The sequence below is a fragment of the Corythoichthys intestinalis genome, chromosome 5 (assembly GCF_030265065.1).
Source record: "Corythoichthys intestinalis isolate RoL2023-P3 chromosome 5, ASM3026506v1, whole genome shotgun sequence".
Lineage (NCBI taxonomy): Eukaryota > Metazoa > Chordata > Actinopteri > Syngnathiformes > Syngnathidae > Corythoichthys > Corythoichthys intestinalis.
This window is the reverse complement of record NC_080399.1, coordinates 43,475,426-43,498,217: the sequence shown is the minus strand read 5'-3', so window position 1 is coordinate 43,498,217 and position 22,792 is coordinate 43,475,426. Positions and strand designations below refer to the sequence as shown.

The following is a 22,792-nucleotide window of genomic DNA, read 5'->3' as shown; positions in this document are numbered from 1 at the left end:
GTTTATTAAACCTTTTTTTCCCCCACAATAAAGGTTTTTTTTTTTTTTTTTTTTTTTTTGGTATTTTTTTTTACTTTTTAACATTTGCTTGGTTAGGATAATTATTGTAAGACAGGATTTATGAGAAGTTAAAGAGGAACTAAAGTCATTTCCCAATATTTTGGACTGTCATGCCTAAAATTGTTAAGAATTGGAGTGTGCCCAGGTGGGAGAGAGTTATCTGTGTAGTTTTTTTATTTAAATTCAATTGCACTTGCAACTTGAATTTTTCACCAAAATAGTTTTCTAAAAATTGGTCACGATGTGATTTCACACATTATTTAAGTGCCTGCCCTCTTCATTCTTGCACCACACCCAATAATATTGTGAGTGCTGTGAGCAGTGAGGAAAAACTAGTGGTTGCCACTTCCTGGTTCTAAAGTACATGTGCAGTATCTGTAGTTTAGTACAATATTTTGTCGCATGACCAGTTCCTGTCATCGTTTTCCAGTAGCTTAAAAATGAAAATGGACTGAAGCAGCAAACACATTTTTTTGTGTTAATAACTTATTTTAGCCTAATTTATCTAGACTTTTTTCCACTCCCAAAACAATGAATTAGCAATTTTGCAATAGAAAATTCTGTAAATGTTTTATTTTTTTTAATTACCATTTTAGTCAAATTCTTTTCTGTAAACTTCTGGTTTTACCATTTCCAGTTAGATATAACATTTGGATTAACCATTTATGTTTGAAATTTACAAGGGATGTCCCGATCCGATGACCGGAAATCGAGCCGATTGCGCCATTTTTCAGGAATGGAATCGGGTGAAAAGGATCCGTTTAAAAAAAAAAAAAAAATGTTTAAATGTTTCTTTCAGCTTCATGCTCGTACAGCCTCCTTCTGCTGCTTTTCTTGTTCGCCAGTGCAGCTGGCATTTGGTACTTAAAGTTAACAATGATTGACAGGTTTGTTGCTTTGATCTGGCGAGCGACTGCTTGGTAGCTCTACAAAGACACAAATGTGTTCACCATCGTTTAGTCAATCTTCGTTGTTGAGAGGCTGGCCCCTGCAGCATGAGCGTCAACGCCTGTATGAATTTGAGTGGACTCACTCATGAATTAATAAATGCTATGGAGAGAGATTAAAATTATGGCGTTAAAGGTGATGCAATGAAAAGTGATGCAATGAAACATGTATATATTTATATATACACAGTATATGTATATATACACACCTGTATATGACCCCAAAAAACAGGGATGTGCAAAAATGAGTGGAGGGCAAATTGGAGAGTCAGAAAAGGAGCCTAGGACCCACACGGAAAAAAGCTTCTTCTAACAGAAAATACCAAGTGAAAAATACCACCGGCATTTAAAAATGTCTGACAATGGCTGTTAAATACTGTTTTTTATTGAAATTTTGAATTTTTTTTCAAATTGTTAAACAATATTCTTTCTGCTGGGATGTACTTGATCAAAACCTCGTCTTGCGCTTCAACACTGAGGCCCGCAAAATATAATGAGTACACTCATACAGTAGCTAGTCATTTGTCCACATCCACAAAAACCCACACTTGTCCATGCCTCCTAAAAGCACAAATTGTATCTAACACAGTTATATTGTATGTATGCTTTATTTTCTATGAATTCATCTCTTTTGGTTTCTTCAGCGGCTAAATATTGTATTTCACAAACTTGATATAAAAAGCATGTGGTCCATCTCTCCCACATGCCACTCAGAGGTCCTGCAGCTCCTTGTGGATGTCCCAAAGTGCGCTGCCGCTGGCCCGCATCTGGGCCGCCTCGTCGTCCGACAGGCTCACGTGGACCACACTGGCCACGCCGCCACCGTCTAATACGCATGGAATGCTGAGGTACACCTCCTCTGTGATCCCGTACATGCCCTGTTATGAACACATTGTTTAGGGGTGAAAAATGACTCTAATTAGTCTATCAACATAGACTAATTAGAACATAGAGCTGGGGAATTTTAAGCAGGAGATTGTAAAATAAAAAAAAAAAATTCAGGTCGATCTTGGTGATCAGGCGTGACATATTTAACCCTTTCAAGGACACTGGCCACTACAGTGGACAACTATTTAAAAATGATCATTAGCTTAACTCATTCACTGCCAGCCTACGAAAGAAAATGTGTTATGTTAGTTAGTAAAAGAGGGAAATTGATATTGAATATCCCCATCTGGACACAACGAACTGTATTTAAAAAAGGTTGTCTGAGAGTTTAAGAGGACGCTCGCCATTGGCATTAGCCTAATGTTAACGCGAATGTAATGCTAACGCTACAAGTTACATTTTGTTTGTGATGATCACTCAGCATAGACCTTTAAAAGGCTAAAGCAACATTGCATATTTTTTCTGGCCAAGATAACATAAATCTTACAGTCAATACCTGGAAAGTAGAGAGGACACTGCACTGGTGAGTGGGCGGGGGGGCGCAACACGTCACATGAGTGACACAACCAGACACTTCTACGATGCAAGCTAACTTCACATAAAATTTCACACATTGTGAACATGTGACAGAAACTAGTGAGCATATTCATCTCATTCTCGTCTCGTCAGATGAAAACTGGCATTAGGCTCGTTATATTTTATTCACCCAATACACGATTTTAGCTTGTTATCGTCTCGTCATTGTCATGAAGAAGTGTTCGTTGACGAAATATTTTCTTGTCGTCATCGTTGACGAAAACAACACTGTCAAGTAGTTTATTACACACCAGTTGAGGTAAATTGTAAAGCTTACACACAAAAATAACACATACTGTGCACTAAAATCAAGGGCGTAGGTTTGGTCTCAACACTGGTAAGGACGACATAGCAGCATAAACTGCATGTACACTTTTTGCTGGGGACAGGACATTAATAAGACCAAACAGATTATTGAACAGAGTTAGGGTTGCATTTCTCACGAATATGAGATAAGAGATGATGATCAATGCAAAATAAATCTGTATTGACTTATACTAACTTTCATGCGTATTGGTTCAGGTGAAACAACGTTCAATTCAATCCTTTGTTTTCAAAAACTACTATAGAACAATTTGAAGTACAAGTCCCTTTATTGAAAAAACGGGGAACTATCCAAGAAGGGGTTGCCACTTTTGGGGGACACCCCAAGACTCAAACTAAAGTATTGTAACATAGAAGTGATTTGGGGGGGAAAAAATCAATGAAAAAAAATGAAATGTACAAGGACCGATCTACATCTGAGTCATACTAGACTACCCCAAGACTTTAAATAAAGAGACCTGCACTCTGAAGCCACAGTGTTGCATTACCGTGATGCACATAATGCAAATAATGATCCAAATGAGGGATGGCTAGCTTGACTTCGTTGTTCCTTGTGGAGGCTGGCTTGACGGCAGTTGTTTTGCAGGTTAGCAAGTTCACACAATTTAATGTTATGCCAACTCTGACGCAGGTCAGACTTTCAGTGGCAAAATTAGTGGTGTGTTCCCCACCTCCACAACATTGATGTCGTTTTACATTACTTACAGTGGCTGCTGCTGGCTGAAAAAAACTTCTATAACCATCCTCTTTTGAAGGGGCGGAGGAGGCGGCATGTTGTCAACATGAACATGAACATGTCAACATGTTGTGTGAGTGTGCGTGTGTGTCTGTGTGGCCTGAGGGTGTGTGTGTGGGGGGTGGGGGGGGCAAGTCATCAGCCAATCAAATGCGCGTTTGAGGGGGGGAAATGAACCGGCACATTCAGCAAGTAAAAAGGGATAAATCTTAGTTTGAACATAATGAAAATAATTCACTTAATAATGGTAAGTTGTATTCTATCCTTACAACATACTGTATGTGAAGATAATCTAAATTTTTATCATATTATATAAATATAATAATTATTATTATATAACTGAATTCATTATGTAATGCAAATAAGGTTGCTTAAAAGTTGGTGGGGACAATTTGAACATCCTGAAAAGTTGGTAGCGTTATGTCCCCACCATCCCTATGCAAACCTACGCCCTTGACTAAAATACAAAATAGGCGACATTACATTTCAAACAAAAATAACAACTACTGTGCACTAAAATACAAAATAGGATACATTACATTTCTCGCAAGCTTAATGCTAATTTCCATGCCATTCATGTGCTCATGAAAATTGACATTGCTTTGCAAAGGATATTAACACACAAGCAGTTATGGCTCTGATGAATCTTTTAATGGCCAAAATAAAAAATGCTTTGAACGCTTACGGGTACCATCCGAGTGGAATAAGTCCAACTACCCACCTTCCTCGAATGCAGCATAAGCAGGAGTGGCCGAAGCACTCCTCTCTATTGTGGTCGCATTACGCATTTTAAAAAAATAGTTCTGCAGAAATAAATTAATTACGGCAGTTTGGTGTGACATTGTTTTGGCCGTACGGTTATTTTGAACAACAATATGCATTTTGAATTTATTTGACTATGTTAGATCTGTTAATATTAGTTTTTATTGGCAGGCTAGGCCGGAACTATTGACTCGCGCTAGCTTAGCCACTCCGGAGCCCTGAAATTAATAAGTAATTAACAAACAGCAAGGAATTTGTTTAAATCAACTACACCAACTAATTAAACCCCTGCTAACTCAAAGATGAACCCTAATGTCAAAAATTTTGAACTTTAATTTGTGAGATAGTTATTTTCATATATTTCATGTATTTCTATACTTTTCTTTTTTATCGTTGACTTTGTATGTTTGACCAGGAAAAGTGTTGTTTGCAGTGGCAGAGTATTCAGTGCTATTAAATTCATGTTAATATTTACTTCATGTGTGAATATTATCTATTATCTGTATTTTCTTATTTTTTCATTGCCGATTAGTGAAAAAGTTGGGAAAAAAATCTGAAAAGAATCAAGATTGGATGAGATGAAAAATAAAATTGTGATTTTTTTTTTTTGGGCCATATCACCCAGCCCTGGATATTTTGAATTTTGAGAGGGCGATATACTGACCTGCACCATGGTGGATACGGGATGTATTCTTCTCAGGTTCCTGACAATACTCTCCGTCAGGTCGGCCACGCTCAGCCCGATGGCCCAGTTGGTATAACCCTTCAGTTTGATCACCTCGTAGGCGCTGATGGTACAGAACGGAGGCTTTTAAGGGCTTGCGTGCACAAAGAGATGATATCTCACCCAGTGTTGTTTTCGTCATGATGACGACAACGAAAATATTTCGTGAACGAAAACATTTTTCATGACGATGGCGAGACGATAACAAGCTAAAAATATGTTTTGGGAGACTAAAACATAATGAGCCGAATGACAGTTTTCGTCTGACGAGACGAGAACGAGACGAAAATGCGCAATGGTTTCCTTCACATGTTCACAATGTGTGACAGTTTATGTGTAGTTAGTCTGCATTGTAGCAGTGTCTGGTTGTGTCACTTGTGATGTTTTGTGCCCCCCCCCCCCCCCCCCCCGCCCCCGACTCGCCAGTGTGTCGTCTCCAGTCTCCATGAAGGCTTGCACACACGGTAAGATTTGTTTTCTTGGCGAGAGAGAATATATGATGTTGCTTTAGCCTTTAAAGGTCTGTGCTGAGTGATCGTCACACGCAAAATGTAACTCATAGCGTTAGCACAGCATTCATGGTAGCAATAACATAATGCTAATGTGAGCGTCCTCTTAAACTCTCTGACATTTTTAACATATAGTTCGTATCGTTCAGGTGTTTATAATTAATTGAAAATAATGTAGTGTTTTCACGCTTAGTGTGTATAATCACAATATAATGGCTTTGTCCTTGTGAACGCTATATGGCTCATCTGACAATGTTCATTCGAAATAGTTGGAAACCTTTATTCATTCATTTATTTTTTTGAGTAAAAATATTTAATTTTACAGACAAAAACATTTTTAGTAAATGTTGACTAAAACTACAAGAAATTAGTCTTGTGTTTGCGTCAACAAAAACTAGACGAAGACAAACACATTTTGAGATGACTAAAATACGACTAAGACTAATAAGTATTATCGTCCAAGACAAAAAAATAAAAGTGCTGCCAAAAACAACACTGGACTCTCACCTGTCCACTACCATCTTGTGCGTCTCTTTGCAGTTCTCTGGGTCGACGTCGGTGCCGACGTCGGGGTTGAGCACCCGCAGGCTGACGCCGGCCACGTTTGCGCCGCTCCACACGGGCACTGAGGTATCACCGTGCTCCCCCATGATCCAGCCATGGAAACCGCTCGGGTGCACGCCTAGCCTGTCGGCCATCAGGAAGCGGAAACGGGCCGAGTCCAAGTTGGTGCCGCTGCCCAGCACGCGGTGCTTGGGGAGCCCACTCAGCTTCCACGTCACGTAGGTCAGCACATCCACTATAATCACCGGACAACAGACCAAAGACAGAAAGAAAATGCAGAAAGCAAAAAGAGGAGGTAATAAATGGGAATATAAAATCAGGAAACGTAAGTTTAAAAAGCAAAAAATGTTTTTTTTTAATGGAAAATGAATGAATGAATGAATGCATTTACAATAAAACTTTATATACATTTTTTAAAAAATCAAATAAATCCTTAAAAATATTCTATAAGTTACATTTTATATTGTGATATTCTAAATTTAAATGGGAAAAACACTCATAAATAGGGTAAAAATCCTCTTAAATGCTTTGAATATATATATGTATGTATATATATATGTGTGTGTGTATATATATGTGTGTGTATATATATATATATATATGTGTATATATATATATATATATATATGTGTATATATATATATGTGTATATATATATATATATATATATATGGCGGAAAACACTCAGGTGACTTGAAGTTGTGCTCCGAGACCCTCAATCTGCCCATCTTTCAAAATTGTCCGAAATGCATGTGTGATACATAATTGGAAAGCTTAAAATAAAAAATTTTGAACAGTAACGCATTAAAAATTTTTTTTTTTTTTTTAAACAGCAAAACCCTAATTGGAGGCGAGAACACGTGAGAGCAGAATTAAAGACGTCACAATTTTAACGAGGTATTATCGCGTACTTACCTTGTTTCGATCCAAAAACTCCATGTAGCATGTATCACTGAGAGTCAAGAGACAGCTGTGAATGGCCACAGCCGGATTTTTTATTTTATTTTATGGTGATATAACAAGGGTCGCGATGCAGAAATCGCAGACAACAAGGAGCGGTTTAGATTTTCTTTTTCATATAGTTACCCTTTTAAACGTTATTTTTCAATTTTTTTGTTGTTTGGATCAATTATTTATCATCTAACATATCGGGGAAAATGCAAAAAAAAATACAGTTAAGCGATTGTAATGAGGTAGATATCCGTGACTTTTTTACAGACGGCAAATTTTTCATTGTGACGTAATTTGTTTAAAAGTTTAAAATATGCGAGTGAGTAATTTTTTAAAGTCGTTTTTTTTTTTAAACTAAAATTTAGACATCAATTAATGATTCTAAGCTAAAAATGACAGACATTTTGAATAATAAATATAATTACATTCTTTTTGTGGCTAGATTTAAACAAAAGCAGTTGTGCGACGTCTGTAAACGGGGGTTTTCAGGGTAAAATGGAAAAATTAAAAATAGTTCGGGGGCTTCATGCGCCATGAATCTGCTATTGAAGCATATAGACATATTGTTCTATCAAACGCAACAGTTGTTTTGGCTTAAAATACAGCAGTTTCTTTTACAGAGGGGTGCAAGAGCAGAAACTGCTTTTTCAGTCTTGTCTGTGTTTTCCGCATTCCGTATATATATATATATATATATATATATATATATATATATATATATATACATATATACTGTATAAAGAAAATCACACATAATGCATGTTAAAAAGACTTTAAATACTGTTAAACTAAAAAGACAATTAAAAAAGGAAAAATACAATATTTTTAAAAACCCAGAAAAACCACATCTTGATAAAGGCAAAAAAATTTTAAAAAGTATTTTTAAACAATTGTATCTGAAGGTCAAAAAGCCCGACAAAAATCTAATATGACCTTGATAATAATATAATTTAATGAAGGTTTAAGTAAAAATTAATATAAAAATGAGCAAAACAATTTAAAACAGCTTGTTGATTAAACAAATGTTAAAAAAAAGACCCAAAAAAAAACCCCAAATGTAATGTGAAAAAACCTATGTGTAAAAGGTTCATGACAATTAAAACGCAAAAATTTTAAATGAAATAATTAGCAACAATTATGCAGTACTATTACTTGTAAAATACAAAAATAAATGCTAGTTTCAGCAATTTTAACAAATGTAAATAAATATATGCAAAATAAAATACATAATAAAATAAAATACATAATAATACACTAAAGATTACCATTGCCAAATAAAAAAATAAGAAAAAAATGAAATTTACAAAAGTGAAAGCATTGTGTTAGAACATATGTATTTAAAAAAAAAAAAAAATACAGTACCATTAATCCAAGAATAAATCTTAATACAAAGAATGCTGCAAACAATAACTGTTTAAAAAAAAAAAAAAAAAAAAAAAAAAAAAAAAAAAAAAGAACATGTACAACCTTTAGAAAAAGAATTATTATTCTGTTAAACATACACAAACATGCAATTTTATGTGTGTTAGCACACCTGGGTTGGAGACTACAATGATGACGCAGTGCGGACTGTATGTGACTATCTGCGGCACGATACTCTTAAAGATGTCGACATTCCTCTGCACCAGGTCCAGCCTGCTCTCGCCTTCCCGCTGCCGCACACCCGCTGTCAGGACCACCACACGTGAGTCAGCCGTCACCGAGTAATCTGAAATGTGCACACGACTCTCCTGTTATATTGAGAATACCCACTACAGACAATTGCGCCACCAGAAGGTGGCCACGGCCCCCTCTTTAGATTCGTTGGTCACCCATGCACTGGCCACCCCACTCACCAGTATAACGTTAGATTGTAGTAGCATCACTTATTCATTTTATGCCTAATATATATACAAGAAAATGTTTACGACCCTCCGTCATAGCCGACATTCACCTCCACAAAATCCTGACTACGCGTCATGACATCGTGTGGTACCGTGACACAAATGGACTGTGATTGGTCCGCTCAGGCTGTTGTTTCCGGTTCAGCGCTAAATCAACGCCATTTACAAATATTGTTGCGCAACACTGAAAAATGGACCAAGCGGAAGCGCAAGTACGACCACCTGTACAATGTTTCGTCAAGGCATTATAAAGATTGCCAAACGGCAAGTAATTCGTGTAAGGATATTACTGAAAATACGGGGCTGGAGGTCAGCGAATGCATAAAAAACTGGTCGAAACTCCGAGACAAGTATGTATGTGTTCGGAAGCGAATGGCCACACGAAGCGGTGACCCAGCCGGCCAAAAACTACGAGATTTTTGTCACTTTATGTCGTAATTTTGGTTGGTGCACTTTATCATTTATTGTGTACATATGTTTGCTGTGAGTCTGTGACTCATTTACATTTTACACTTGAAGTAATATGAAGAATAAAGCACAACTTTGGTGTCAAAAGAGTTGTTTTTATGTTTAATTTTCAACTACAGACAGTTCACACACTTGATACATCATCACTGATTGAGAGTGCCTCGGTGCTTTTCTGATAACGTGTTTACCATCAAGGCTTTCAACGCTGTTTAGGAAGTTCCATCGCTGCCAGAAATCTGCTATGGCTTCCCACTGGCTGGTTGTAGGACACGGAAAAGAAATCGGACAAGAATTCGTATTGTGACTGCCAATCTCTGTATGGCATCAACAGTCGGACAGATCACCGCCGCAACCATCTTCTGCGTCGAATGCGCGTTGATGACCTAAGGTCTACGCCATCACTACTCCGTCACCGCAACGCAGAAGCATAACTTGGGCTTTATGGACAATGCACAGTAAAGTCCCACAATCACATTAGAGGGTAGTTGACTGAATTTGATAGATTAGACTTCACTGAGCCCCAACCCATAGTCCTTTTGTTTGAAAAATGAACCAAAAAAGTGCAAAACAAAATGTTCATGCGATTTTGCTGTTGGCCAGGAAGTCGGCGTCAGTAGCCGGAAGAGATCTAATAAGAGGCAGGTTTCACGCGTAGCGCCTTCCTTCATCCATTTAGTTTCATTGCTGTGGCAGCCAGCATTTTAGTTGTTCAATCGTTTTTATCGAGAAAAATAAAAGGTTAATTCGTGTTGTGTAGGAAATTGCTCCAACACCAACACTGCCGATTTAAGCCTCTATTATTTTCCGTCTGACCAAGCGGTGAGCTGAGTGGATTGAGAACATGGAATGACTCAGCTGTAAGTATAGACCCCAATCACGTGACGTCACAACTCCGCCCACCTGACTGGTGCCGCCATATTGTCCGTCAGCTCATCGTGTTTACATATTACCGCTACATACATTCCTCCTATTAATGTGTGTTTTTCTGCTTGCCTAAGGAATCATCGCCTAGTAAACGAACCCAAAAACCTTCCTGACAATCGTTAACATTGATTAATCAAAATGGTGAAGGCATGTGTGGCGATTGGTTGCAGTAACAGAGAAGATAAACGGTCATTTTAGTAGTTGCTGTGTGCCAATTGTTAAAAGGACAAATCTCTAAAGCAGCACGGTTTATCTCGGTCCATGATGCGTTTGTGTCGACAGCCGTTAGACAGCGGCGAAAATATCAATATGATGCCAGCACGATCGTAGACATCATCAGACGGAGACAACGAAGCTCTTCGTCACGGTTGCGCAGCAAGAAGGTGAGCGCAACAACAGGTGTTGTGCCGAAAAATAGCCGCCCTGCATGAAATGTCCCCCCTGACGGGAGCGCCCACACGGAAACGACTTTCTTGTACCGTGAATATGTATTATTTTACCCAGCTTGAACTAATAAACGTCATACCTGTGTGATTGTCATTGGGATATGGTCGTGAAAACCTGTAGACTAATACATTTCTGTTCAAAATGGTTATGTGGCTCAGTCCACGATTTGTTACTAAAATACAGTACTAATATTTTGTGTAATTTAATTATTTAAAACTAAACTTATAGTCGTAAATCCATTACTGTAATGCGTCCATGAAAACATTAGATGTTTTCACGTCAATAAAGCCTTATAAATAAGCGTTCCCGTCAGGGGGGACATTTCACGCGGGGCAGCTACACCCGGCCAGTTGTCGATCAAGTTTCATTTTAAAATCGTTACAACGGTGACGCTCAGCTGACCAATTGTCGGTTTATATTCGGGCCGGTGCCGATTTTGGGTACCCGACTCCTCATCGTGACATAAACTGGAGTATGATTGGAAATTTTGTGGTCTCAGGACGAGCTCTGACGCACGGGACGGGAGGAAACATCGGTTTGGGCATCAAATATGGATCTGGCGACTCGATTGACCGAAGCTTTTCCAAATAACGGCTTTTATGCAATTCATCCAATGAGTTTACAGCGTCTGAAAATACCGGGGCTTCCATAATTTGCAAGTGAATCCCCCCTTTAGAAACTACGAGCATTGACAATACGGACACACAATGACGGACAATATGGCTGCACAATACAGCGATCACGTGATTGTGTGACGTTGGTGATTGGGGTCTATTATGTTGTTTTGATCAAAACATTTGACTGAAGACTGCTTTCACCAAGTGACCAATGACGTGTTGCCAATGAACAACTGTTAACAATGACATTGGAACCACAACAACAAGGCTTTAGCTGGCACTGTTGGCTCCTGTGTTGCCAAAAGTGCACCAGTAAAAAAATCCTAGTTATTTGTACATATTTTTATTATATTTTCAGCTACAATGCTCAAGTAGGTAGAAATCCAGCGTAGGGCTACTGCACTTAAAAACATGTTTTGTTTTCTCCTTGAGATAACTGTTGTGATTTGGTCGAAAACAAATAAAAGTTTATTTGATTTTATTTGACTTAGAACACATCTATATCTGAACAGTATGGACATGCAGATGACAATGGTTTTTTAGGTAACCTATTGTGGTTCCTCAGTTTCATTAGTATTGTATTATAGTTATCCTTTGTTCCGCAGCCCCTTTGAGCTCAATTTGCCCCCCATAGAATGCTTCAAAAGGCACCAAAATCGGCAAGCAGGTCAAGACAGGTGCAATCTTTGATACCATGTATAGACAAATTCCAAATACACTATGTAGCGCCCCCTAGCAGTCATTTTTTGTCCTGCAGACGCTTTGAGCCCTACTTTGACCCCCTCAGAATGCTTCAAAACTCACCAAACTCTACAGCCAGGTGAGCACTGGTGAAAATTTTGATAAAATGCAAAAAAAGATAAAAATATGCATAAATGTGTGTAGCGCCCCCTAGTAATAAAACCATAAAACCAGCATTTCATTTCATTTTTTTTTTTTTTTTAAAGGTGAAAGAGGAGGTAACAACACAAAGGTTAAAACTTAGAACACATCAGTACTATATGAATGGGATACCATACGCGATGCCCAGACTGCCGTTAGTACTACATCCAGTTTTTTTGGGGTGGGCAGAGCGTGTCCGTGAGTGGGCACTGCCCCCCCCCCCCCACACACACACACACCTGGTAACGCCCCTGATTCCTGACCAAAAAAAATGCTCATGGTGTTTGAGTAGGGTAAAAATCAGGTGGAGTTGATTTCAACAAATTCCATGCAGTTTGTCAGTTATTTGTTAGTTTCAGGGCTCCGGTGTGGCTAAGTCAATGGTGGTTGAAGTCAACTTCATCGACCAAATTAAACCTCCGATAATTCGAAGATTAAGCCTTATGTCAAAAATTCTGATCTCCCACTTTAAATTCAATTATCGGTAAGTCAGTTCCATGCGATGGCATTTTTCTGTTGTCATTCTTAATGTGAGTAAAATTGGTAAAAAGTATCCATTAAATTACTTTTAAAGTAACTTAGTTACTTTGATAATGAAATAATCGGTTAAGTAACTACATTACTTTATTGAGGTGTAATCAGTAATTAAATTATTTTTTTCCAGTGGCGCCACCAGGGTGTGGCCAGGGGTGGCCACGGCCACCCCTTTAAGTTTGTTGGCCACCCCGCTGGCCACCCCGCTTGCCATTATATTGTTAGATTGTTATAGCCTGGTAATCGGTTGATCCCTGTCGGGAAATACTTTTTATGTTTTGTTCATTCAGTAATAATTATTTTTGTGTCACATTAACATTGTGCTGGGAAATATCCAGTTAAGATATGATTGCCTCTGTACTTGCTTTTAGTTGTATCTGTATTATTTTGTTTTGTTAAATGTACACCTTATGCCTAATCTATACATAATAAAACAAAATTGTTGTGGAACTCAAAATGTTGACTGGACAGTTATGGACTATGCACATTAAATCATTAGTAACATCAAATATTATACAATACACCAAAGTATATCAGTAGCCATGTCCATAAGTCTTTCTGATAGTTTTCCCTTGACCTTTTTACTGCAATAATATAATGAAAACCTGAAATTATGGCTTTTAGTTTTGGGATGCCACCCCAAGATTTTAAGTGATCCCATCTGGCCACTCCTATGAAAAATTCTGCAGGTGCCACTGTTTTTTTCAAGTAATCTGTGACAACACTGGCCATTTGCTACTGCGATCCCACAGACAAAGCATGCCCTCACCTTTATCGGCTACAATTTTGTGTGTTTTGAGAAAGAGACTTCCGTGCTGAAGGTCCATCATCTCCCCCTTCAACTTGTCTTCCATCACATCCACTAGCGCCAGTTCGTCCGCCAACTCCTGCGCAGAAGCGAACGTGTAAAGCAAGAGCGAAGGCACATCCCGAACACTCAAGGGTGGTGCGCTCATGCACCTTGAGCAGGATGCTGACGGCGCAGGCCATGCCCACCTGGCCCACCCCCACCACCGTCACCTTATTGCGAGGGGGCTCGGGAGCTCCGTCGTGCGCAGGGATGAACAGCTCCTGCAGCGTGGATGACATTTTTCTCTGCCAAAGCAAGATTTTTTATCTTCAACGAAAATGAATGAAGAAAACTAGAAATGAAAAAAAAAAGCTTTGTTCACTGAAATAAAAATATGAAATGGTAGAAAAAAATAACTAAAAAAAAACTGAGATTTAATTGCCAAATTCGTTCTCTACAAGTACAATTACATTTGTGCATTTTCCTTTTTTGAGATTTATTTCTTAGGACCTTGAATTGTCAGTGGAGGGCTTAAAAGGAATAAAATAATAGAATTTAACAAAAGAAAATAGTTTTTATAAAATGTTTTAAGTCTGTGAACTTTGTAATTTTGAGGCGTGTAAACACCGCTTCTGAGGATACAAATTAAAAAAGGTTAGTCAGGATTAGTGTCTTAAATTTCAATAAATCTTTGGTTTGTGAACGCACGTTTCCGTTATCGTTTTACTTTTATAGTTACAGCTGTTGTAGGGTTATTATCAAACATCAATTCTTTTACTAACGACCATAGCACATACTCTGTGACCCGGGCTAGCAGTGAATGAGTTAAGCTAATGATAGCTTTTAAATAGATGTTGAAGAAGAAAAAGTAGATTTTATCTATTTACAGGTTCATTAACTTTCTTAAAGTCCCTATGAAAGCAAAAAGCATGTTTATTTAATATTTCATGCGGTATTTTCTGCTCCTGATTGAAATGGACCGCTTGGATGTGTATGGAAGCGAATGATTTATTTATTCACTTTTTTTGAATCCCGCACCATGAAAATGAGTGACTTCCTGGATTGAGGAAGAATGCAAATGAGACGTCAGCCGGGTGACCATCTCAAAATACAGCCATTGCTATATTGCTTGCAGATGGACTGCGGATTCATCTGATTTTACGTATTAATTTGTTTATATTTCGCATCACGCCAGCCCAATTTGCTGCAGGCTTTTGTTGCTGCACCAAGAAGAGGTGAGTGAGCCTTTTTGGGTTTGAAAAAGTTCCTGTTCACCACGTACAATGGCCAAAACGAATCCGACAACTGTGGGATCATTGGCTCAACGAGGAAGTGAGTAAGCTACATGTTTTGTGTTATGTCAAATACTGGGATCATGGCACATGTTTAAATAAGGAGGTGGCTTGCATTTTATGGGTGACAATGCTCCTTGTCCACCGAGAAGGCCACTCGGCCGACGACCGGCAGCTTGTCACACACTACTTCCACCTCCTCGGTCCTCTTCGTGTGGTCGCCGATAGACCACTATCCTCGGCTTGGCCACGAGCAGCCCCCGCTCCGACGTCGGCCGGTTTGTCCACCGAGAATGGGCTATTTTCGGCGTTCATTCACGACGACGAGCACTGCCAGCCCGCCGTGGCCGCAACAGAACAACGAGCCGTAACTTGCTCGCCGCCGGGGGCTGGCTGATCCAGCCCGCTCGGTCCTCTTCACATGCCCGCCGAGAGTGCGCTTTTCTCGGCTTGGCCACAAGCAGTCCCCCGCTCCGATGTTGCCCGGTTTTTCCACCGCGAATGGGTTATTTTCAGCGTCATTCCCGGTGACAAGCACTGCTAGTCCGCTGTGGCCGCAGCAGAACAATGAACACAAACTTGCTCGCCGCCAGGAGCTGGCCGATCAGTGAAGACAATCAACCTCGCCACCGTGTGTGACGTGAGTCGGGGTAGTTTTGTGTGTTCTTTCATTTTCGAAAGGTGAGATTAAGACTTGGAAAAGCTGCTCGATTCGGGTTAGCATGTCGGCTAGCTGTCACGCCTCCTGTTTTGTTTACGCTCTTTCCTCAGTCTCCGAAGCAGGGGCAGGGAAATGACAAAAGCCGGACTAACTCCGGTGGCATAAAATACCTTTCGGGAGAGGAAGTCGGCAGTTTTGACCGTTATGCAGTAATTTTGCCCTGTCGTACTGACTGAGTGCATTTTTATCTGGGTCTTTAAAAAAGACCGTTTCAATATCAAAACGACCGGAATTTTCACGCGACGCAGGGAATTTTTCGAACAACCTTGAAAAAGTTTCCGTCCGCCAGCAAACGCCAATTTTTCATAGATTTTTCACCAAAAAAAATAAAAATAAATAAATAAAAAATAAATAAAAATGTATTTAGTCCTACAATTTTTGACCAAATCACATAATTTGAACATCAAAAATTCCGGGACGGTGTGGGGCATAAAAGTTGTATACAGAATTTGGAAAAAAATTACGGTTCCCTGGAAATTTGCCCAAAACTTTCCTATTCATTTTTAATGGGATGCAATGTTGGTTCAAATTTCCCATTTACTTCCAATCAAATTTCCAATGGAATTTGCATTGATGCCAATGTACTTGGATTTCATTGACACATATGTAAGTCGATGCCATTGACGGCCATGAATGTCCAAATTTCCCATTCATTTTCAATGGGAAAAAAATTAATGTCCCCAAATCAACAGGAAATGACCAGATAGGACGTGTCCCCCAAATGTCCCAGATTCCATTGTAGCATATGGAAGTTGATGACATTGACGGCCATGGACGTCCAAATTTCCCATTCATTTTCAATGGCATTAACATTGCACTGAGGCCAATTTAGACAGATGCCATTGACGGCCATGGACGTCCAAATTTCCCATTCATTTTCAATGGCATTTACTTTGTTTAATGCCACTGACGGCCATGTTTGTCGATTCTATTGATGCCAATGCACTTGGATTCCATTAACGCATATGGATGTCAATGCCATTGACGGCCATGGATGCCAAATTTCCTATTCATTTTCATTGGCATTTACCTAGTTTTTTAATTGACGATAATGTTATTCGATTCTATTGGTCCCTGAAATGTCCCCAAACCAACCTGTGCGGGGTTGATCTGTATCTCCACACTGCAAAGACTCAGAGTAATTTCTCTAGGAATTGCAGTTTCTAGTTAATTATGCTCTTTCATGCTCTCAACTCCAGTTAGGGTTTTGCTGTTTATTTTTTTTTTTAAATGCCCTCCTGTTCAAAAATTTTCTTCCCCCAGAAAATTGAGATTTTAAGCTTTCCAATGATATATCACACATGCATATCGGACAATTTTGAAAGTTGGACAAATTGGGGGTCTCAGTGGAACTTCAAGTCACCAGAGTGTTTTCCGCCATATATATATATAATTAAATAAACCATAATATATATCCTGAACTGATATCAATGACCACACAATTAACCAAATCAAATGCATTCAAGTCAGGGTTGGCTGGAAACAACACTGTTGGAGTGAGACCCAACACGCGCCGCTCTTACGTCGGCCTACACTGGCCAATACCAGTTCAAGTCTCTCTGGGACAGCTCAGTGTATTATGACAAAAAGTCCTACCTTCGGCGCAACACACAGCCTGTCCAAAAAGAAACTTCAATTCTCTTAATTCTGTGTCGAAAGCTTAAAGAATCCTGTCCTTTGACACCAATTAAAAAAGAAAGTTGATTTTCTTCTCTCAGAGATTATTTAATTCTCTTTATGAACTGAATGTGAGACCACACAGTTCAGGAACAAACAAAAAAAAAAAGAAGAAAGCAATCATCACCTATTCCTTTTAATAAGAAAAGAGTAATCAAAAGCTGGACGGCCAAGACTGAATCCCCTAGACTGCCCCAGCTGCCTTTGAGAAGATTTCGCCCCCGAATGATACAATTTATGGTCATGCAAATCGGCAAGTTAGTGCCAGCCCAACGGCTGGGCAAAAACAGTGGAAGATCACTGGAGTGAAAACACCTCTTCCATGGATAACCTTGGTGAGAGAGGAAGGCTCCCAGAACTCTTGCCTCTTAACAAGAAAACTAGTCATATAGTTCACAGATGTAAGTAAAGTTATATACAGTACTTGCAATGAATGAATATGTACTGTATGATCATATGAAATGAACAAATGTGTGGGAATACTGTAGATATTTCTACAACATCTGCTGTAGTGACCACTTCCCTGCAAGTGTTAAAATATGTCATATAAAATAACTGCCGCAAAATCAAAACAAGAGATATTTGGTGACATTTTCCGATCTAACATTGAAAGTACTCTATAGCATTTGTTTGAACACACAAAATTCATTCAATTTGTCATATCTGAAATATCAACATTGCCAAAAATGCATTTTATGGCACCTGTGTCCTTGTGTGCATTGAATGGCTCTGAAGGTAAAGTGGATTAACAAACATTTGAAGGGATTACAAGGTGAAGTCACCATTGAACTTCACGCACGACACACTTAACATCCCAAGACAAATTGACATTATTAAAAGTTAAAACATATCCTACTTTCTTTAGGATTCAGCCAAGTTTCTTTCTGTTTCTTTGTTTGTTTCTTTTGAATAAAGCAAAAGAAGTCTCAGATCACCTGAGCAGATGTAGTCACTGGCGGAACGTTGTTTTTGTTGCTAGGATGTTTCTGGTTTGAACCCGCGTATCTCCAAGTGTGGACGTCCTGTCTTCTGCTTGTTTGTCTGCTCGTGTTGTTGCCACCTACTTGCTGCCTGTCGGAATTAATTGTCTATAAGCCTTTCCGCTCCCATCCAGTATCGCTTTGCTTTGACTACTCAGGCTTACCTGACGGTAAATACATAGAGTACTCAGTAGGTGATACCTTGGAAATTTTCACTGATAGTGCTAGGTGATATAGACAAAAAATCCATCATGATAATGACCATTTTATATCACGGCAATGGGATGCCATTATAGTATATTTTCAATTATTTGATGAAAAAAGGTAGTGTATTAAAGAAGATAAACATTAATCATTCGGTGCACCTAATTAGTTCCCAATGTAGTGGTAGTGCTTGTTTGTGCAATTGTTTTCTTTCTGAATTTTCATGAACACATTCCCTGCCATTGAATACAATAGAGGTCCAATCCATTTGGATTGGTTGCCTTTTCCCATGGGCTCACCACCTGTGGGAAGGGCCAAAGGGGTCGGGTGCGTAGCGATTTGGGCGGCAGCCAAAGGCGGGGCCTTGGCGGTCCGGCTACAGAAGCTAACTCTTGGGACATGGAATGTCACCTCTCTGGCGGGGAAGGAGCCTGAGCTGGTGTGTGAGGCAGATAAGTTCCAACTAGATGTAGTTGGACTCTCCTCCACACACAGTTTGGGTTCTGGTACCAGTCCTCTCGAGAGGGGTTGGACCTTTTTCCACTCTGGAGTTGCCCACGGTGAGAGGCGCCGAGCAGGTGTGGGCATACATATTGCCCCCCGGCATGGTGCCTGTATGCTGGGGTTTACCCCAGTAGACGAGAGGGTAGCCTCCCTTCGCCTTCGGGTGGGGGGACGGGTTGTTTGACTGTTGTTTGTGCTTATGCACCAAACAACAGTTCGGAGTACCCACCCTTTTTGGAGTCCTTGGAGGGTGTGCTGGAGAGCGCCCCCTCTGGGGACTCCCTCGTTCTGCTGGGGGACTTCAACGCTCATGTGGGTAATGACAGTGAGACCTGGAGGGGCGTGAGTGGGAGGAACGGCCCCCCCGATCAGAACCCGAGCAGTGTTCTGTTGTTGGACTTCTATGCTCGTCATGGATTGTCCATAACAAACACCATGTTCAAACATAAGGGTGTCCATATGTGCACGTGGCAGCAGGACACCCTAGGCCCCAGTTCGATGATCGACTTTGTAATCGTGTCATCGGACTTGCTGGACACTCAGGTGAAGAGAGGGGCGGAGCTGTCAACTGATCACCACATGGTGGTGTGTTGGCTTTGATGGCAGGGGAAGGTGCTGGTCAGACCTGGCGGCCTAAACATAATGTGAGGGTCTGCTGGGAACGTCTGGCAGAATCCCCTGTCAGAAAGAGCTTCAACACCAACCTCCGGCAGAACTTCTCCCTTGTCCCGGGGTAGGTAGGGGACATTGAGTCCGAGTGGACCATGTTCCGCACCTCCGTTGTTGAGGCGGCCGATCGGAGCTGTGGCCGATGAAGATAAGGCCTGGATGAAGATAAACGATGAAGCCAGTAAAGTCCCACAGCCTCTCACTCAGAAAAGGCATACGAACTGGGAACATCTGCTTCACGGTCAACAGTGAGAAAATCCTGCTTCTAGTGGACCAACCAGTACGGAGCCTTGGAAGGCTGTACACAGCCAACTTGTCGGACAAACACATGGCCCCCTCGATCAGCTCCCAGCTGCTGGAAGGCCTAAGATCAACCGGAGTCCACTGCCAGGAAAATTCAAGCTCTGGTGTCATCAATTCACCCTGTACCAGCGCCTGATGTGGCCCCTCGAATTCTGCGACCTCAGCCTTACAACAGCCCAGAAACTGGACACGAAAGCTAACAACTAGATCTTCAAGTGGTTGTGTCTGCCCCGATGCCTTTCTACTGCCGCACTTTTTGGGAGCACCACACTGTAGATATCCCTGGAATTTCCGTCATCTATGGGTACAGACAGGAAAAGGTGAGACTTGTTTTTGAACTTAGATACTCGCCTGGTCCAGCTATCCGAAACGCCCAAGGCCCATGTCCGCATAGACCTCAAGTGGATCACCGCTAAGGCCAATGACCAGGCTATTACCCATTTAAAACACCTGAAAGTTGTCGAGTTGCAACAGCACGGTGGTCTGGCTGCGGTTAGGGTCCTACACCAAAGATGTGGTCCAAGGGCTTCAAGGAAGGAAAGGAAGGACCTGGTGATCTCCGAAGTTGTCAAGATCGAAGGAGAGAGCTATAAAATTAAAGCTGTCAACCAACAACAGCAAGGAAGATGGACGACTTGGGAGGCTGTCGTCAATAGAACCATCTCGTTGGCCGACATGTGGAGGATGCCCCACGCAAGGCTGAGCTTCATAATCAGGGCCACATATGAAACACTTCGGGTCCCCAGAACCTGCATCTGCAGTACGGCACAGAAGAGCCATGCCATCTCTGTAACTCCATGGACCAGAGTCTGCAACACATCCTCTCTGGCTGCGAGGCCGCACTGCCATGACAAAGTCCCGGCAAGTTGGCCAAAATCCTCGAGGCTTGTAGGTTTGAAGCTAACAACATCAGCCCACTAACATAGCGCCACAGGATCTAGTTCATCCAGTAAGGAGGCAAGAGCCACAGCAGCAGCACTAACCAGTGGTCCCTCCTTTCCCCTGGAGGTGAGAAGGAGAAATATGTTGACTTGGGTGCTGCAGGCTGGAAGGCTACAGTGTTCCCAGCAGAGGTTGGGTGTAGCGGCTCCACAGGAACCTCTACCCAGCAGCTAATGGTGTCACTCAGAATCACGGGATCAAAACTGAGGAAAGCCCTGAATAACCTGGCAGAAGAAGCAGAGCAAAGCAGCTTCTAACTCTGGTTCCAGAGGAAAGATAAGAGTGTGGTGGAAACAAGGATCTTTGAACCTCCAATTTCGCTTGTTATGAGGTCAGGCTTGCTCTTGACACAGGGACTTGGATCCCCTGCCATGCATAGTCCCTTGGTGCCCACCCCATAAGCCAGCTGCAGGGAGCCATTGCTGACACTGCCCCATCACCCCGAGATGTTCTGGGATGAAAGGGGTGAAACATCTATGAGGGGTGGCTCCTGGCTGACGACCCTGCAGCGAGCCCACCGGCACTGTCAGAGGTGCGACAAGCAGTTATGTTGAGCAGGCTCCACCTACCTGTACTCCAATCTAGACGAAAGAAGGAATTTATGATGATGCAAATTCACTATTGTTTTGGCAATCATACGTATATCGTTATATTTCCCAGCACTTGTTAACTAGGGTAATCAAATGCCTGTTCTGAATTTTGCCATCTAAACTTTATAAATTACGGGAATGAAATTCAAATTGAAAGGTTATAGTACGTTTTAGGATATTTGTTCCTATGCCCGTTTTATTTGCAATGTTCAACAACTCAACTTCAGTGAGTTGACTTCAGTGAATAATGAATGATTAGCATTAGGGATATCCCGATCACATTGTAGCGGATGATGTTGTGAGTAGATGTGTTGCCGTGTTCACCCGCTCGTGACTCTGGAGTGTCTGTGCCGGAAACGCGCGGGACAACAAAGTTTTCCCCCCGGAACATAACATGCTCCACCTATGTAAGTTCCATAGGTGAATTCTGTTATAAGGTAGTGGTCATTACACAGGTCTCCCCAGAATTCTAGATCAGAATTCAGATCTAACGGAACGGTCGGTTAGCACGGCCAGGGCGCCGGTGGAGGACGACCGAGTTGGACAATCAGGAGGACGTCCAGGATGCCAGACGTGGGAAGTCCAAGCAGTACGATCGGGAGGACGTCTGGGATGCCAGGTGATGAACGACCAAGTGCAACGATCTGGAGGACATCCAGGGTGCCAGGTGGTGGACGACCGAGCAGAACAATCGGGAGGACGTCCGGGATGCCAGGTGTTGGACGACCAAGTAAAATGATTGGGAGGACGTCCGGGATGCCAGGCGACCGACGACCGAGCAGGACGATCTGGTGGACGTCCAGGACGAGGAGCGCATCGTGCAGCACCGCCCAGGCGTGCCTAGAGAAGCGAACGCTGAGAGAGGCGGCATGCGTTCCTCAGCTGCGGTCGAGTATGAGGTCGAGACGTGCGACGTGCAGTGCCACCAAGTCGAGCTTGTAGACGAGGGCAACAGGTGCGGTGGTTGGAGTTGACCGTTTGTGGCCGGGGACGAGGGTAACTGGCGAAATGCACCAAGCCGACCGGTCGTAGCAGGAGTGAGGGAAATGCCGAAACCGGAGTCGAAGCGACGTCATCGTTGACCAAAAGCGGTGAACGTGGAAAGATGTCGGCGGTGTTCGCAGGCGCTGGCCGAGGAGCGACCTTGGAGGCTTCCGGAGGCGCAGGTGCTGGAGCGATGTCAGCAGTGGCCAGACACGCAGGCCCGGGATTGACGTCGCCAGGAAACCTGGGCCGGACGCGGCGTTGTCGAGCAGGCCGGAGGCGAACTGTGCGTCGTCGAGTAGGCCGGAGGTGGGCACATCGACGCCGAGTAGGCCGGAGG

At 41.6% G+C, this 22,792-nt stretch overlaps 1 protein-coding gene across 6 annotated transcripts; it reads right to left on the bottom strand.

Annotated features, from left to right (window-relative positions):
- Positions 1–385: 385 nt before the first annotated feature.
- LOC130916746 (L-lactate dehydrogenase B-B chain-like) lies at positions 386–18,348 on the bottom strand. Of its 6 annotated transcripts, none has more exons than XM_057837694.1 (7): positions 18,212–18,348; positions 13,817–13,891; positions 13,566–13,683; positions 8,576–8,749; positions 6,034–6,325; positions 4,958–5,081; positions 386–1,885 (listed from the first exon to the last, which is right to left on the bottom strand). In XM_057837694.1, exons 2-7 carry the CDS (start codon positions 13,883–13,885, stop codon positions 1,718–1,720), a joined length of 945 nt encoding a protein of 314 aa, XP_057693677.1. In that variant the 5' UTR covers positions 13,886–13,891; positions 18,212–18,348; the 3' UTR covers positions 386–1,717. The 6 variants fall into 6 exon arrangements, with proteins under 6 accessions (XP_057693677.1, XP_057693675.1, XP_057693678.1 ...); XM_057837692.1 differs by having other exon boundaries at positions 13,757–13,891; positions 18,133–18,333; XM_057837695.1 differs by having other exon boundaries at positions 13,757–13,867; positions 18,133–18,333.
- Between the last annotated feature and the right edge of the window lie 4,444 nt (positions 18,349–22,792).